This window comes from Felis catus, chromosome A1 (assembly GCF_018350175.1).
Source record: "Felis catus isolate Fca126 chromosome A1, F.catus_Fca126_mat1.0, whole genome shotgun sequence".
Lineage (NCBI taxonomy): Eukaryota > Metazoa > Chordata > Mammalia > Carnivora > Felidae > Felis > Felis catus.
In genome coordinates, this window is record NC_058368.1 from 238,472,001 (window position 1) to 238,490,118 (window position 18,118).

At 62.5% G+C, this 18,118-nt stretch overlaps 1 protein-coding gene across 1 annotated transcript in view; it reads left to right on the forward strand.

Moving 5' to 3' along the window:
- SLC6A3 (solute carrier family 6 member 3) overlaps positions 1–18,118 on the forward strand; it is a 45,772-nt gene that overhangs the window by 6,738 nt on the left and 20,916 nt on the right. Inside the window, exons 5-8 of the mRNA XM_045036648.1 lie at positions 8,262–8,487; positions 15,971–16,109; positions 16,490–16,636; positions 16,836–16,970. Coding sequence (XP_044892583.1) covers positions 8,262–8,487; positions 15,971–16,109; positions 16,490–16,636; positions 16,836–16,970 — 647 coding nt within the window. The remainder of the gene's footprint in view (positions 1–8,261; positions 8,488–15,970; positions 16,110–16,489; positions 16,637–16,835; positions 16,971–18,118) is intronic.

Sequence of the window (18,118 nt, forward strand, 5' to 3'; positions counted from 1 at the left end):
CGGTAGAAGGCATTCCTCCTGAGGCCGTGAGGGACAGTCTGCTCCAGACCTCCCCTACACGCGTCTCTATAACTCTGAGGACGACGGTCACACGGGACGGGGGCACACCCTCACAGCCCAACTTCCCTTGGTTACCTCTGGGAAGACCCTGCCTCCAAATAAGGTCACACCGTGACCTACCGGGGCTTAGAAATTCAGCAAGAGAATTTTGGAGGGGACGCAATTCAACTCGTCATGTCATCTGTCACCTATGTTCCTCTGTCTACCTGTCAGCCACCTATCACCTACTGTCCAGTATCTATCCACCTGTCACCCGTCATGTATCAACCCCTGTCATCTGCCTGTCATCCTTCTTCCATCCCCTGTCCCCCATCCCCCTGTCCCCCCGTACCCCCATCCCCTGTCCCTCTGTCACCCATCCCCCCGTCCCCCATCCGCCCATCTCCCGTCCCCATCCCTCTGTCCCGTGTCCCCCATCCTCCCATCCCCTGTCCCCCTGTCCCCCATCTCCCGTCCCCATCTCCCCATCCCCCATCGCTCCGTCAAACGTCCCCTCACCTGCGCATCCCCCATCCCCATCCCCCTGACCTCCCATCCGCCCATCCCCCGTCCCCCGTCCCCCCTCCCCTGTCCCCCCATCCCCTGCCCCCCATCACCCATTCCCCCCAGTCCCCTGTGCCCCCGTCCCCCGCCCCTATCCCCCCATCTGCCCATCTCCTGTCCCCCGGTCCCCTGTCCCCATCCCCCTGTCCCCCATCCCCCAATCCCTGTCCCCCCATTCCCTGCCCCCCGTCCCCCATCCCCCAGTCCCCAGTGCCCCCGTCCCCCCATCCCCCATCCCCCCATCAGCCCATCCCCATCACCCCATCCACCGTCCCCCATCCCACCATCTGCCCATCCCCTGTCCCCCATCCCCCCATCCCCAATCCCCCGCCCCCATCAACTGTCCCCCGTCCCCCATCCCCTGTCCCCCCATCCCCTACACCCCGTCCCCCATTCCCCCAGTCCCCTGTGCCCCCGTCCCCCGCCCCACCATCCCCATCCCCCCATCCGCCCATCCCGTTCTCCCATCCCCCGTCCCCATCCCCCCATCACCCCATCCCCCATCCCTCTGTCACCCGTCCCCCCACCTGCGCATCCCCCATCCCCGTCCCCCATCCCCCATCCCCTGTCCCCCTGACCCCCATCCGCCCATCCCCCGTCCCCCCTCCCCTGTCCCCCATCCCCTGCCCCCATCCCCCATCCCCCCCAGTCCCTTGTAACCCCTCCCCCGCCCCATCCCCCCGTCCCCTGTCCCCCATCCCCCATCCCCTGCCCCCCATCCCCCTGTCCCCCATGCCCCACCCCCTGTCCCCCCATACCCTGTCCCCCCGTCCCACATCCCCCAGTCCCTTATGCCCCCGTCCCCCACACCCCATCCCCGATCTGCCCATCCCCCCATCCCCTGTCCCCCGTCCCCCATCCCGTCCCCCCATCCCCTGCCCCCCATCCCCCATCCCCCCAGTCCCCTGTGACCCCGTCCCCCACACCCCTTACCCCATCCCCCATCCACCCATCCCCTGTCCCCCACCCCCCATCCCCAATCCACCGCCCCCCATCCCCTGTCCCCCGTCCCCCATCCCCCCAGTCCCCTGTGCCCCTGTCCCCTGCCCCCATCCCCCCATCCGCCCATACCCTGTCCCCCCCAGTCCCCTGTCCCCCATCCTCCCATCCCCCATCCCCCGCCCCCCATACCCTGTCCCCCGCCCCCCATCCCCTGTCCCCCATCCCCCAGTCCCCTGGGTCCCCGTCCCCCGCCCCCCATCCCCCATGCCCCCATTCCCCCATCCCCTGTCCCCCGTCCCCCATCCCCCAGTCCCCTATGCCCCCGTCCCCCACACCCCATCCCCCATCCCCAATCCCCCGCCCCCCATCCCCTGTCCCCCATCCCCCATCCCGTCCCCCCATCCCCTGCCCCCCGTCCCCCATCCCCCCAGTCCCCTGTGCCCCCGTCCCCTGCCCCCCATCCCCCATCCCCCCATCCCCTGTCCCTCTGTCACCCATCCCCCATCCCCCCGTCCCCCCATCCGCCCATCTCCCGTCCCCCATCCCTCTGTCCCGTGTCCCTCATCCTCCCATCCCCTGTCCCCCTGTCCCCCATCTCCCATCCCCGTCTCCCCATCCCCCATCCCTCCGTCACCCGTCCCCCCACCTGCGCATCCCCCATCCCCGTCCCCCATCCCCCATCCCCTGCCCCCCATCCCCCTGTCCCCCATCCCCCACCCCCTGTCCCCCCATCCCCTGTCCCCCCGTCCCCCATCCCCCAGTCCCCTATGCCCCCATCCCCCACACCCCATCCCCCATCCCCCATCCCCCCATCCCCTGTCCCCCATCCCCCCATCCGCCCATCCCCTGTCCCCCATCCCCCCATCCCCAATCCCCCGCCCCCATCCCCTGTCCCCCTGTCCCCCATCCCGTCCCCCCATCCCCTGCCCCCCGTCCCCCATCCCCCCAGTCCCCGGTGACCCCGTCCCCCACACCCCTTCCCCCATCCCCCATCCACCCATCCCGTCCCCCACCCCCCATCCCCAATCCCCCGCCCCCCATCCCCTGTCCCCCGTCCTCCATCCCCTGTCCCCCCATCCCCTGCCCCCCGTCCCCCATCCCCCCAGTCCCCTGTGCCCCCGCCCCCCTCCCCCATCCCCCCATCCCCCCATCCCCTGTCCCCCATCCCCCATCTATCTCCATCTCTCTCACTATCTATTCTCTAGCGGGCCACCTGTGTGTATCTAGGGATCTAGTTTTGTGCTGAGCCCTCCCTCCAGTCGCCTGCTGAGATGCCAGGGCGCCACGAGGCAGGGGCACCTTGCACTGAGCCGAGGCAGAGAGCCTGGCAGCCAGCTCCTCCGCGGTCGCCTCCCTCCACCTTCGTGAGAAGCCCAGGGAAGGGCCCTCTGTGTTCTGTGTTGTCCCCATCCTGGAGACTCCGGCACCAAGGATGATGTCCCTGGCCGGGGGCAGCGTGGGATTGAGTCCCGGCCGTCTCCCCCTGAGCGCGGCCTCCAGGCCACACCGCGCCTGCGGAGCCCGTGGCTCGGGGAGGATTCGTGGGGAGACGCGGGCGCGCTGCCGGGTTTCATCACGAAAACGGTTGCTGGGAGATCAGTCCAAGGACTTCCCGAGAAATCCTTGAAAAGTCGGTGTGTTTGCAGGAGGACGGAAGGCCCCCCCCCCCCCCCCCCCCCCCCCCCCGTCTCCGGGACGCGCCAGGATGGGCCGATGGGTCATGGCCAGAGATGGCAGCTGCCGGGGCCCGAGGAGCGAGGACGGCGCGCGTCCGTGTGGCCGGGGCTTCGGGGGCACCGCCCGCCCGGCAGCGGAAGCACGGGGACTGGCCCGGCCCGATGTCCCCTCCGGCGCTGTGCGGGTTTCCTTCTTAATGGCCCGCTTGCCGAGCTTCGGGATGGTAGCAGCTTGTCCCTCCGCTACGTGACCGGTGGGTCCCCCAGACAGAACTCAGGAGAGGCCTGCCCGCTCCCCCCCGCAACCTCAGAACAAGGCCCGCGGCTGTGGCTTCCGGTGCCGGGCCTGGGCGTCCCGTCTGCGGGGCCACACAAGAGGCCGGACGCTGGTCTCTTCCTCCGTGAAGCCCCGATGGAGGGATGTGGCGGGGGAAGCAGCTGGCACCGCGGCGTCTCCGTGCGGGCGCAGCGTGGACGCGGCCCGAGCGGCCCATCTCCCCGGCCCGCGCACCGCCAGCGCCGTGGTCAGTGCTGTCCGCGCGTCCTCGGGTGACCCCCAGGGGGCAGTGCGGGGCGGGGGTGGCCTCCCGCTGCCGGCTGCCTTGTTGGCTTTGCGGGCAGCGGCCCTGTGCGTCTGCAGTGTGTCTGCTTCTCACGTGCCCCAAGCCGGGCCCCCCCCCTCCCGCCGGGGACCCCCGAGCACCCACCGCCCTGCATCTGTATGTCCTACCAGGAGAAGGATGTTCTCCAGAGAAGCTGCCAACGTAGATAGGTTTTTATATTGCAGTTTATAAAGTGTCAATAGTGATTGATTCCCGAAGATCTCAAAGGACGACTTAATCCTTGTTTTTTAAAATTTTTTGTTTATTTTTGAGAGAGAGAGAGAGACAGAGTGCGAGCAGGGGAGGGTCAGAGAGAGGGGGAGGCACAGAGTCCGAAGCGGGCTCCAGGCCCGAGCTGCCAGCACAGAGCCCGATGCGGGGCTCGAACTCGGGAACCGGGAGATCATGACCTGAACCGAAGTCGGACACTTGACTGACTGAGCCCCCCAGGCGCCCGTTAGGACGACTTAACCCAACGGACGGGTTCATAGGAAAACGTGACCCCGGTAGCAGGAGCTCCAGCACCCTCAGGGAGAAGGGGAGCCCCGGTGTGGGGCGTCTCACCTCCCTCCGGCCCGGAGCACCTGCGGGCAGACACTGCTTCCTTCAGATTTCCCGCTGCCCCACAGCCCCACGTCCACACTGCCTGCAGCCCAAGACACCTTCTGTCCAATTCTGGACACCCATCTGTGCGGAGGGCCGTGCTGGGGCTGTGTGGCCCCTGTGGGTGGACTCTCTCTCTCCCCCTGTCTCTCCCTGTCTCTGTCTCTCATCTCTCTCCGTCTGCCCCCATCTCCCTTCCTGTCTCTCTTTATGTCTCCCTGGCTCTCTCTGTTTCCCCATCTGTGTCTCCCTGTCTCTGTCTCTCCCTGTCTCTCCCTCTCTGTCTCCCTGTCTCTGTCTCTGTCCCTCTCCTCCGCACACGTGCGCACACGCACAGACCCAGCAGACACTCAGGATGCCCAGACTGTCCGGAGGAATCCTGTGTGTTCCTCGCAGTGGCCTGCAGTGACCCTCGTGAGGACAGCCAGGCCACTCCTCCAGGAGCATCTTCTGTGGCCGGTGCTCCCGACAGGCTCCCGGAGGCAGCGGCCCGCGCAGTTGGGGGTGGGGGGTGGGCTCCACCGGGATGCCCCCGCTTAGGTGGCCCAGTTACCTGCCAGACACGGACCTGCCTCCCGGTGCTGTGGAGACACGGCACCCTGTTTTGCCGAGTGTGAGACAGTTGTGATATTTTCGGTGTGATTCATCAAACTCCTCTTTCTAAAAAGAATTTGAAGTAGCTTAAAATGAGATAAAATACACACAGTTAACTGTAAAGGCTAAAGTTTATAGAGTCAACATAAAGAAGTACTGAGGAAAACAGAAGCTTCAGAAACCAGACATTAAGACCCGTGGCTGGAATTCACGGTTAGTCCCGGGGTCCCAGGAGCAGGAACTGAGCAGGAGCCAGGGCTGGGCGTGGCGGGCGGGGAGCAGGGGTGGGAGCAGGGGCTGGGGGGGAGCAGGGGCAGGGGCAGGGGCAGGGGGGGAGCAGCGGCTTGGGGGGAGCAGGGGCGGGAGGGAGGAGGGGCTGGGGGGGGAGCAGGGGCTGGGGGGGCGGCTGGGGGAAGGAGGGGGGTGGCGGGAGTGGGCGGATTTCCCATGTTTTCCTGGGAACTCGGGACAGGGTGAGCCCGCCCACTGGGGAGGATGGCTGTCCTACGCCATCCGCGACAGAAGAGTTCTGTCAGGTGCAGCTTTATTTAGAGGCTCTTTCTTGCAAGGAGGAACATCGCTGCAGCCGCCGGGAGGGGGCCCAAAGTGACATGAACCGGAGTGTGGTGATGGTGGCCCAGCCCGTGGGCTTGTGAGGCTGTGTCCACCTGGGACAGACTTGGAGTGACCCCACAAATAGCCCACCTTCACAGCCACCTTCCTGGGGACTGGGCCCTCTGCCCAGGCATGTGGGCACCTGGAGGGCAGCCCAGGGGAGGCGACCCTCGTATGTGGGAGGGCCTCTGGTGCCCGGCTGCCACGGGGCAGGCCCTCGTGCTCTGGGAGCCCCATCGGCCCGTGGCGACCTTGTCACTCTGGCAGGAAGGTGGAGAAACCTAGCTTAGAAGGGGCTTTGCACGGGGCACGGGTGCAGGAAGGGCCGCGGCCACGATAACTCTTCCTTCGCAAGGTGGATCTGGATCTGCTTCGGGTTGGTTCAGAGGCTCCCTTGACTTCCCCAAGGGTCAGGCTGCACGCTTTTAACCTCAGAATGGTTTCAGGTCAGGCATCCACAGTCGGCCCCCTGCCAGGGAGAACCTTCTGTGATGCTCTTCTAAACAGCACGGCTTCCCAGCACCGTGGCTTCCCCACAGCACGTTTTCCTGGGAACACGGCTTCCCCACAGCACGGCTGCCCGGGCAGATTCTCTGTAAACCATGGCCCGGCCTCTCTCCTGGGAACCCAGGGAGCAGAATTGCAATATAGCTTGGTTTAGTGTTGACCAAGTCCACGTGGGAGAAGACCTTGCACAGAAAATTGTGTTGTGGTCACCACTGCTGCTGCACACGTATTCCGAGAGGGTTTGCACAACAGGGCCCATTTGATTTTGGGGCCCTCCCGATACGGGATCTGTTTAATGTATGTGCAGCAATGAACTTTACTGCCTCTTTCTGCTTCCGGGGTAGGAAGGCGACTTCGGTGCAGTGCCCTGAGCATTGAATTACTTCTTCTCAGGGTTCCGTTCATAAAAGACAACCCAAGCCTCTTCCTATAAACACCACCTCGAAGGCATGCTCCCCGCCCTCCTGCCCCCTCCCGGCCACGAGCAGGCAGGACGGGGACGTAGCAGCCAAACAGACTTTAGTAAAGCAAGCCAGAGCTCTCGTCCACACGAGTCCTGCCTGCGAAGCCGAGACGCAGAGCTGGAAGGAAAATAGCCGTGCGTGGGGCCTACCGCAGGGAGCCGCCGTAGCAGGACCGGGGCGGCCTTGCCTGGCATTGAGCAAGGGCACCTTGGCCAGTGGGCGGAGGCCAGACCCAACTGCCGTGAGTCAGGACAGCACAGCCCCAAAGACTGCTTGCCACTCTGCCGTCGTTCACGAGGGGCCAGGAGCCCCTCGATGACAGATCCCAAACGCCAGGTTTCGTGACACTGGAAAGGTCACTGGAAAAGGCCATCAGTGGCTCAGGAGACTCTGGATGGTCATGCATGGCCCCGGGTGACTCCAGGTGGCTCTGGGTACCTATGAGTAAACCCAGATGACTCTGTTTGCCCTGGGTCGTCTTGAGGGGGTGTGAGCAGCCATGGGTGGCCATAAATGTCTCTGAGTGGCTCTTGGTAGCTGTGTGTGGATGTGGAGGACCCTGGTTATCTAATGGCCATTGGTGGCCCTGGATGGCTCTGGAAGATACTGGGTATTCCTGGGTGACCTGTATGGTTTGGGGTGGTCTCCGCTGGGTCTTGGTGGTGCTCTGCATTCCTGGGTGTCCCGGATGGTCCTACATTGTGATGGGTGGCACTAGATGATTCTGATGGCTTTGTGTGGCCTGGGGGCCCTGCATGACCATGTTGATGCTGAGCGGCCGCAAGTGGTAGTGGATGGCCACAGATGGCCCATAGTCACACTGTCTGCGGGTGCCTGGTTCCGCCAGGGTGGCCCTGGTGACCCTGCATGTCTCTGGGTGCACAGAGATGGCCATGGCTGTTTCGGGGGGGTGGGGCACAGTCCTCTTTCTGTGACCCTGGCGGGAATTCTGGCATCTGAGCGCTCACTGGTTGTCTCTGGTACTTAGAAAAGTTGCCGGGCGTCCAAGGTCCAAGGAGCCGGCCTGGGGAGGGGAGGTGGCTGCGCCTGCTGACGCCGTGTGCCCCCGCCCAGGCGCGTGCTGACGCCGCGTGCTCCCCGCCCTGACGCCATGTGACCCCGCCCAGGCGCGTGCTGACGTCATGTGTTCCCTGCCCAGGCGCGTGCTGACGCCGCGTGCTCCCCGCCCTGACGCCGTGTGCCCCCGCCCAGGCGCGTGCTGACGTAATGTGCTCCCCGCCCTGGTGCTGTGTGCTCCCTGCCCAGGCGCGTGTTGGCGTCGTGTGCCCCCGCTCAGGCGCGTGCTGACGTCATATGTTCCCTGCCCAGGCGCGTGCTGATGCCGCGTGCTCCCCACCGTGACGCCGTGTGACCCCGCCCAGGAGCGTGCTGACGTCATATGTTCCCTACCCCAGACGTGTGCTGACGCCATATGCTCCCCGCCCTGATGCCGTGTGCTCCCCACCCAGGCGCGTGTTGATGTCGTGTGCCCCCGCCCAGGGACGTGCTGACGTCATGTGTTCCCTTCCCAGGCGCGTGCTGACGTCGCGTGCTACCCTCCCTGACGTCGTGTGCCCCCCCCCCCCTCCGCCCGCCCTGACGCCGTGTGCTCCCCGCCCCAGGCGCGTGCTGACGCCGTGTGCTCCCTGCCCTAGGCGTGGGCTTCACGGTCATCCTCATCTCCCTGTACGTGGGCTTCTTCTACAACGTCATCATCGCCTGGGCGCTGCACTACTTCTTCTCCTCCTTCGCCGCGGAGCTGCCGTGGGTCCACTGCAACAACACGTGGAACAGCCCCGACTGCGTGGACGCGCGCTCCACCGGCCCCGGCTCGGGCCCCAACCGCACCCTCCACACCACGCCCGCCACCGAGTACTTCGAGTAAGTGGGGGTCCGGGGACACGGCCCTTCCGTGGCTGCCTTGGGCAGGGCGGGATGCGGGAGCCCCGGGGGTCAGGCGCCCCGGCCGCGCTGCCCGCGAGGTGTGCCGAGGACCCTTGCCCTGTGCTGCGCCCCCGTCCCGTACCCGTGGGCTCTCGGGGGGGGGGGGGGGCGCCGTGCCGAATCCCACCTCTGGTGGCCCAGCGACACTCTCGCGGGGTGAGTCCTCGGCAGCCTTGGTGTGGGTGCGGGAGGCTGGCGGAGGCGGCGCACGGAGGGCAGGGGGGTGGGGGTGGGGGGCGGCGCCCCCGGAGTGGGCCGGGCTCTGCCTCGTCCGCTCCCCCGGCCACCCCTGCACGCTGTGCAGGACTCGTCTCCAGCCTTGTTCAACACGCTGTTGCTTTTTCCGAGATGTTCTGTTCCCGGTACAAACGCGACATTAGTTCTGGTCCGAGTCTGCCCTCGGTCCCCACGTCCAATGGCGCTCCCGGTGCCCCCCCTTCCAGCCCCTGCCCTCCGTGCCACTTGGCATCCACCACCTGCGGACACGTCACTCTGGCCGAATCTGTTCTTCTCGGGGTCCTTTCTGCCACGGCTCCTGCCCCCTCGCTCTTATCCCACGTGGCCCGACCCAGCCTGGAAGGGCCGTCAGTGGCCCGATGGGTACATCGCTTCTCCTCGGAATGCAGACACTTGCCGAGGACCCGCTGTGTCCCAAGGCCGCCCTGCCGGGGCGATGCCGACCTGGCCTTGGCGGAGTGGTGTGCCAGAGACGCGTTGGTAAACGTGAGCGGGCCGGGTGGCGTGTGCAGCTCTAGTGCTGGCGGCTCCGGGAGCCCCTCCCGGGTCCCCGCGTAGCTCAGGCTGCCTCAGCGTCCCCACAGGCAGCTTCTTCCGGAGACGAGCACAGGGCATCCCGGGAGCTTCCCGCTGACGCCAAAATTTCACAGCCAGTGGGACGTTTCTTTTGGGGACTGAGTCTCAGCTGCCCGCTTGCATGTATTCTGTTAACATTTGGATGTGAAAATGAGTCTGCTCACAACTTAGCGAAAGGAACTTCGACCGACGAAAATAAAACAACTCTGGTTTCACCAGCAAATAGGCACGTTTGCAAAACACGCGTGGAGTGGAAAACCGTGAGCTGAGAAACACAGTGTCTGGGTGTCTAGGCGTCAGCCCCGTCCTTCCGAGAAGACCCAGGGACTGGGCAGGTGGACAGACACCCACCGCCCCCCCCCCCCCAGGATCTCCATTTCTGTCCCAGAACGGTTCGAGGAGGCCTTTCCTGGGAGAAAGGGGCCCTGTTCCGGGCACAGGGGAGAGAAACAGTGCCTCCGGGCAGCCGGGCGACCCGACCTGTGGACGTCCAAGATACCGCCAGCAGGGAGGTGGGTGTCCTGGATTTGAGCTGCATTTCGGACACTGAGACTCCGAATGCTTTGTTCTGGGATTCTGAGCCCCGAGCGGGGACCGAATCTCTGTCGTGGAAAGTGGCATCGAGGGGCGGGGACAGGTCAGGTGGGTTGGGAGGGTCTGGGGCGATGCTGGGAGGATGTGCTCCCCAGACCGTGGCCAGGAAGAGCAGTCAGGGCGGGTGACCGTCGTGTGCCATGGGACTTGCTTGTGTTTTTAGGACGCCGTCGGTGGTGGTTGGCGACTGGAGGAGAGTGAACGGGGGGTTGAGGGGAGCGGGGGGGCCGTGAGCCCCGCCAGCTCTCCGGGGTGGCCGGCTGGTTTCAGAGGTCTGTCTGTCCCTCTTGACTTGCCCAAGAGACCCCGGCCAGGCACGTCTGTGAGAAAGGAGACCGGGGGAAGTTTATCTGAGTGTGTGGGTGGGACTCGCGGTGCGACGAGGAAGCGAGAATTGCCCAGGAAAGGAGGAGTCGAGTTTGCTGTCGCTTGCCGCTGTCTCGCTAACTGCTCCGTTTCCCAAACGTGATGGTGTCTCGCTGACGGGCCGGGCCCTGGCTGCGTGTGCTCTCCCCCTGTGGCCCAGGCTCAGCTTGGCTGGGATCAGAGGTAAGGGGTCCGCAGGGGACCCCCTGCGCCAGAAAGGGGAGATGAGGACCCAGTGGCGCGCGAGCACCTGGGGCCCTGCGGTCAGGCCCGCCACGCTGAGGGACGCTCAGCCGCTCGGTGCTGGCTTGGGTCTAATCCGTCATTACGCCAACAAATTGGGGACTGAGGTTTCGTGCTGAGGCGTCTCTCGCTATTTCGAGATGGATACCCGTGCAATTTTGAAGTTTGGAGAGCTCACGGAGGCTGAAAGGTGCCAAGTGACGCCATTGGGGGCCACCTGTCTTTTGTTCGGAGGCGTGGACGGATTCACGGGGGAAAGGACTCCGCCAAGCACGTGGCTCCTCCTGAGACCCCAGAGTGAAAACTGATGTTGCTGTTACTCTCGTCACATCTTCCCCGAGAAAGCGGAGCCCCAGAACCGCTGTCCTCAGCAGCCCCTGCGCCAGCCGAGGGTCCCAGTTTCAGTCCCTGGTGGGCGTGCCCGAGGAGACCCTGCAGGCTCAGAGCAGAAGCCAGAGGCTCGTGGCTGTGGCTCCCAGGGCTGAGAAACCGTGCGGGGGACTCGCTGGACGGCCATGAGGGCCGAGCCAGGACTGCGCCCGTGGGCTTGGAGACCCCCAAACAGGCTCGTGTAACTCCAACCACTTTAAACGTCCCCGAGTCCCACAGACACTTATCAACACCACCGTCGCCTACTTTCCGCTGTAAACTAGAGAGCTATACGTTTAAAACTACTTACACGTTTGCCTCTAGGAGACGGCTTTGGCTGCTCCCCCAAAGCTCCCTGTGCTGTTTTCACTTTCATTCGGTTCCAAGTATTCCCTGATCCGCCTGGTAATTTCTTCTTTGACTCATGGGAGATTTTGGAGGCGTTCCCGTTTAGTGTCGAAAATTTTGGAGGTTTTCTAGATCCACTTCTGTTCTTGATTTCTGATTTAATTCTGATTTAGTGACATAATATACGTATAAAGCCTCATTATTCCAAACTCTGCTGAGACCTTTCGTGCCTAGTGTGTGGTTTACGCTGGTGGGTATCGTGGGTGCACTGGCACAGAACGTGAGTCCTGCTGTCGCCAGGAAGGGACTTGCACCCACGGGTCGCGTGAGCTCCTGTGCCACCCGCCCGGTCTTCTGCGTCCTCACTGTCCGCCGTGCTACCGGCTGTGGGACGCGCTATGGGAATGTGGGCTGTGCATGTGCCTCGTCTTGATTCCATCGGCTTCTGCTTGACTTGTGCTTCTGGGACTCTGTGGCGAAGTGTGTGTGTGTGTGTGTGTGTGTGTGTGTGTGTGTGTGTGTGTCAAGTCTTTGAGCGGACCCATTTCCATATAAAATGTCCCCCTTGGTCGCGTTCCTCATCCTGGGGCAGCTTTGTCCAGCAGCAGCGTTCCTCCCCGGCCCCCGATGGGCCGTGTTTGCACTGGCACCTTTTCCATCCTGTGTTTTGGACCCACGTGTGTCGTACCGAGTGCGCGTTTCTCGCAGGCGGCGTAGAGATGGTTCTTGCTGTTTATGCAGTACAGCCATCTCTGCCTCGTCGTAGGGATTTCCGTTCAATAATCATCCACGAGGTCGGGTTTAAGTCTTTCGTCTCCACGTTTTTCCTGTGTCCCGTCTCTTTGTGTTTTGTTTCCTCTACTCGTCCCTCCTTTGGGATTAATGAACACTTCGGCTTCCGTTTGAGTTACACTGTTGGCTAATAAGCTATAGCAGCTCTTTGTTTTCATTTCTGTGGCTGTTTACCGGGTTTATGACCCACATCTGTAACCCGTCACGGTCTACCTTCAGATGGCGTCATGCCACTCCACGCGGAAACTAGGAGCCTGACAACAACGTGCTCCCATTCTCACTCCTGCCCTTTATTGTCACAGATTTTGTTTCCACAATCTGTTATAAACTCCATAACATGTTGCTACTATTTTTGCTTTAAACGGTCCATTATATCTCGGGTACGTCTCAGTGGAAAAACACCTTTTGTGTTTACGAGCACGTCCGCTGTTTCTGGTGCTCTCCCTGCCCTGTGCAGATCCAGATTTCCATTTGGGCATCATTTCCTCCTTTCTGAAGGGTTTCCTTTAACACGTCCTACAGCATAGACTTGCTGGCAACGAATTCTCTCTGCTTTAGTTTTTCTGAAACATGTTGCGTTGTTTTGGGGGGAGTTCCATAAATTGTGGTGAACTATACATAATAAAATACATCTCTTTAACCGTTCTAAGCGTGCGGTTTAATATTACACGGTCACGGCACCGTGCAGCTGTCACCACCATCCATCTCCAGGACTTTCTCGTTCTCCCAAACTGAAGCTCTGTCCCCGTGAAACACTAACTCCCTCCCCACCCCCACCCCAGCCCCTGGCGCCCACTATCTTGTGCTCTGTCTCTATGAATTCGATGACCGTAGGGACCTCATGTAGGAAGAATCGTTCAGCGTTTGTCCTCGTGTCTGGCTTATTTCACTCAGCGTGATGTCCCCAAGGGCCATCCCTGCTGTAGCAGCTATCAGTTTCCTTCCTTTTAAGGCTGATCACTATTCCACTGTATGGATGAACCATATTTTTCTTGTTCATTTGTCGATGGACACTTGGGTTGTTTTTCTGTCTTGGCCTTTGTAAATAATGTTGCAATGAACACAGGGGTGCAAGTATATTTTCCAGTTAGTGTTTTCATCTTCTTCGGATAAAGTTGACTTTTCATTTTGTTGGTGGTTTCCTATGCTGTGCAGAAACTTCCTAGTCTGATGTAGCCCCACTTTGCCCATCTTTAAATTGAATTGTTTGGGGGCATTTTGTTATCGAGATACAAATCTTTCCATATTGTGGTTGTTACTCGCTTACCTATTTTCTCATTCTGTGAGTTACCTTTTTCTCTGTCAGTAGTGTCCTTTGATGCACAAAATTTGTGTTTTGATGAAGTCGGTTTATCTATTTTGTCGTTGCTTGTGATTTTGATGTCATATCAGAAAACCCATTGCCAAACCCAAGGTCACAAAGACTTGCCCTTTTCTTCCAAGAACGTTATCATTTTAGCTTTTCCATCCAGTCCTTTTCCCGTCTCGACTTAAGTTTTGTGTTGTGGTTGTAGGCCATGTGTTCCGCCTGTGTGTCTGCTAATTTTCTTCTTCCACGTCGGACGTAGTAAGTTTGATTTTTGCATTAGGTTTTGTCGTCTTCCTTTAAGGACTGTTAGTTGCGTTCTGGCGGGAAGTTAATTTGCTCGCGGAGAGCTTTATCGTCTTGACGCCGGTCCGTAAGCTGTCTCTCGGTGGTTCTGGGCACTGCCGTGTGGCGCTTCCGGGCCTCCCCTGAGCTCCCCGTGTGACCCACAGGTGCCCCGCCCTGGCCTGTGGGAGCCCCTGGGTCCTGCACCATGAATTGGTGGACATGGGGACGTGTTCTTCCCAGACCTCCGGCCGCCCAAGCTTTATCGACACTGCTGTCACTTGCAGTCCTTGGGACACACCTGCCCCAGCCTCAGGGACACCCTGCCAGACAGGAAGCTGGGGCGTTACTGGGCTCACCTCATCCCTTGCCTTCTCCTGGGGGGGCAGCCCTGCATCATCTCCGGTCTCGTCTGAAAACACACGTGTGGTGTCCTTCGTCCGGCTTCCAATTGTCTGCCACGTCGCAGACCGGTACACGTGTGTGAGGCCTTGCAGGGAGGCCGAGGTGTGACTGGGCCTTCGGCCACGCGGTCTCCCTCGGTGCTGTCGTGCCAAAGAGACTTCCGTTGGTGAGGAGAGGGCCTGGGTGAAGTGGTCTGGCTGGGGGGCCAGGACGTGGGGGCGTCAGGCAGGGCCAGGGCTGCAGGGAGGGGAGAGGAGAAGGAAGTCGTTGGAAATCGTGCTGCCGGAGGCGACCCCGGGGAGGACAGACTCAGGGGAGGGCAGCCCTCGGGGAGGACAGACTCAGGGGAGGACGGGCAGGGCACAGCTGCCCGAGCGTTGTTGCCCCAGGGATCTCCACTCCTAGACCTCACACAGAAGACAGCATGTGTGTGTGTCGGGTCGGGGGCTCCTGTCACGTGAGGGGTGGCCTGCACTCCATAGAGGAGACAGGTTGATGTGACACTGTGGTGGTGCTGAGGGAGCTGGGAGGGTCGAGTTGGGCTCTGTTCGTGCCCGTCACCCCCTCACCCCGGCCACGAAACTCTGATTCCGGAGTCTGAAAGCCTGGATTCCTCCACCATGGCTCCGTGACGCCTATAGCTAGTGGGAAGCTTTGGGGTGCACAGATTTCTACCGTGGGCATCAGGATTCTTCTCTTAGGACCTCAGCAAACCTGGGCAGTGATGGCTCCTTTCATAAAACGGGGCCGCTGCGCTTCCTGGAGCAGCGGCACAGCCTGCCGTCAGGGTCAATCCGAAATCCCGGCCGCCGAGGCCAGGCAGCGGGTGCGCGGCGAATGTGATGGTGCCGCCACCTTCCCCGCGGGCGGTCACGGGGACCTAAGGGACTACGGTGCAGGGAGGCACCCAGGACCCCACAGGTGGTCACAGGAACTAAGGGTTCTGTGTATCTAAGGAGAAAGCATGCAAAGAGGCACCCAGGGGGGCGTCTGGGTGGCTCAGTCGGTTGAGCGTCCGACTTCGGCTCAGGTCACGATCTCGCGGTTTGTGAGTTGGAGCCCCGCGTCGGGCTCTGCGCTGACGGCTCGGAGCCCGGAGCCTGCTTCCGATTCTGTGCCTCCCTCTCTCTCTGCTCCTAACCCACTCGCATTCTGTCTCTGTCTCTCTCAAGAATAAATAAACATTAAAAAAGAAAAACATTTTAAGAGGTGCCCAGGACCCTCGCACACGGGCACGGGTCTAAGGGGATGCCGCGCAGAGAGGCACCCGGGACCCCCGCAGATGTTCGCAGGGATCTAAGGAGAGACCGGCCCCCAGGGAGTGCTCCGTGGGCCACGAGTCCCGCTGCCTTTCTTCGTGGCCTCGTGTCCTGCCCTGAGGATGGGTTCCCTCCGCGAGCCGGGTTCTTGGGCAAGCCTGGAGCAGAGTCGTCCTGAGTCCGTTACCCGCGGAACCCTGCTCGCGGCAGCTGGAGCGTGAGAGCGGGTGCTGCCAGCCGTTCCGCCGTCCCCTGAGAGAGCGGCGAAGGCGTCTGGTGTCCCGAGCTCAGCCTCGTTTCTGCCGAGGGCGCCCTGGACCACCGCGCAGGGCACCACATCGCTGAGCACCTTCCCTCTGGTTTCTGCAGCTCCGCACAGCGGGGGCGCTGAGCGCGAGAGGTCGGGGCTGGGCTTCCGCGGGCTCCCGGCAAGATACAGCCCTCGAGGGCACGGGCCCTGCCCCCCAGCCACGCTGTTGGGCCTGACCCTTCTGAGTGGGGTCTCCGGTCCCATCGGGCCGGGGGATTTCCGCCAGGCCTCTTGGGGGCGGGGAGTTCTCTGGGCAAGCTCAGCTTTCCGGTTCCGGTTCTGGGTAGGGAGGCAGCACCCCGAAGCACCCGCCTGTCCCACCCTCTCCAGGCGAGGCGTGCTGCACCTTCACGAGAGCCGTGGCATCGACGACTTGGGCCCCCCTCGGTGGCAGCTCACATCCTGCCTGGTGCTGGTCATCATCCTCCTCTACTTTAGCTTGTGGAAGGGAGTGAAGACTTCTGGGAAGGTGAGGCCTTGCCCACTAGGGAGAGGACACACGGCCATGCTCGGGGAGTGAACTTGGGGGCCGCGGTTGGGTTGGGGAGTGGAGAGTGGGCCGTGGTACGTTGGGGAGGGCGCAGGTGGCTGTGGTAGGTTGACAAGTGGACAGGTGGCCGTGGGTGAAGAATGGCGTCAAGAGAAAGGCGCTCACGGCAGGGTGTTTCCAGCGTGAACGCAAGCACACATAAATTGGGTTTTTGCCGATGAAAATATTTTGGTGGTTATCTGGGCACCCAAAGCAATTTTGACCAAAACGTGCATCGCTTGCTGTATGCATGGAGTAGGATACCAACCCCCGGGAGCCTCTCGGTGAAGACGGGTTCCTTTCCTCCCTCCGTCTCCCAGCCCGGAGTCCGTCGGCTACACGCCGACTACGCGTGCGTTTGCGCACCCAGTGCAAATTCAGTGCGTCTCACTCATCAGGGACTCAGCCCCTCCCGCCCACTGCTGCCGACCAAATGCAGAAGAGGAATGTCCCTTCTCTGCCAAACGGTCTGTTCCATTTTAATCCCTGGGAAAGTTACAGGGTAGAGGGCATTAACGGTGCTCTGCAGGGAGACTTTGCTGAGCTGGCATCCTGTGACTGTTTGGGACGATGGGTTTCCCATCCGGAGGCCACCCACCACGGTGACGCTGTGCCCGCCCTGCCGGTGGGTGGCCGGTGACGCCTGGTGGCACTGTGTTCTCCCAGGTTGTGTGGATCACGGCCACCATGCCGTACGCCGTCCTCTTTGCCCTGCTTCTTCGAGGACTCACTCTCCCTGGGGCCGTCGACGGCATCCGAGCGTACCTGAGCGTAGACTTCCACCGACTCTGCGAGTCTTCTGTGAGTACGGCCTCGCTCGTGGCCCCGCTGTGCGCACGCGCTAGCAGGCTCCGTGCCGCGGGGCTCCCCCCGCGTTTTGGGGCAGGGACCCCGAAGGCGGCAGCGGGGCCGGAGCCTCTTACTTGCCCTGCTGTGTCCGCCGGCCCCGGGCCCCGCCCGCCGAGTGCACTGTCAGGCCAAACAGTGGGACGTGCGGGCGCGGCAGGGAGCTGAATGGACCAAATGAGAAAGTTGGGGGAGCGGGTCCCCGGCTCCGTCTCTGCAGGAACAGAACAGAAGGCTGCTTCCACCCGGCACCTTCCGCGTGGCCCACCCCTCTCCCGGACAGAGGCCCTCGGCCTCCTCTGCCCAGCCTGTGCCAGCAAGTGTGGCCACGCACCTGGAACGCAGCCCGAGCTCTGGCTCCCTGCTCAGCACGGGTGCACGGACCAAGGCCCCCTCCTGGGGAAGCCAGACCTTGTTGGTGACTCACGTATGGTGCCGTGGCACACGGGAGCCATCTGAGTCACGCCACATCAGAAACTAGGTCTGCGGCGGGCCATGCGTTTCTCCAGCACAGGACGCGTTCGTTCTGTGTGCAGATATTGGGGGACGGCCTCGTGAAGGGAGGAGGCCTGGCCGGGCCGTGGGACAGAGGTCTCCCAGGACAGGGAGAGAGAAGCCACAGCAGCATTTTAGGGAGACAAGACCCAGAAATGGGGGTGGCCATGGGCAGAGGCGGGCGGTGACGGAAAAGGCATTCAGGGCAGATCATTGAAGATTCGGGTGTACTAGATTTTAGCAGATGGTGGGGACCCCAGTGGCTGCCCGGGGAATGGCCTCATGGGGAAGGGCGGCCCGGATTTGGGGGGACGAGGCGGGGGACCGGGGGCCTTTTGGAGGATTGTTGCCCGATGCCACTAGGAGGCGGTGAGAGTCAGGTGTGGCGCTCAGCCGCGAGGAGGGAAGGCGCGGCCCCCAGGTAGAAATGGGGGCAACAGGTAGGAGGGGAGGCAGGTGCAGCTCCCAGCCCCCAGGGAGCAGGGGAGTGGCAGGGCAAGGTTGTGCAGCTGCAGCAGCGGTGAGAGGCACCCACAGGCAAGGGCGAGGTGAGCAGCACACAGCGGTCCACGCGAGGACAGGCAGCGAAGCCGTGAGAGCAGCAGGCG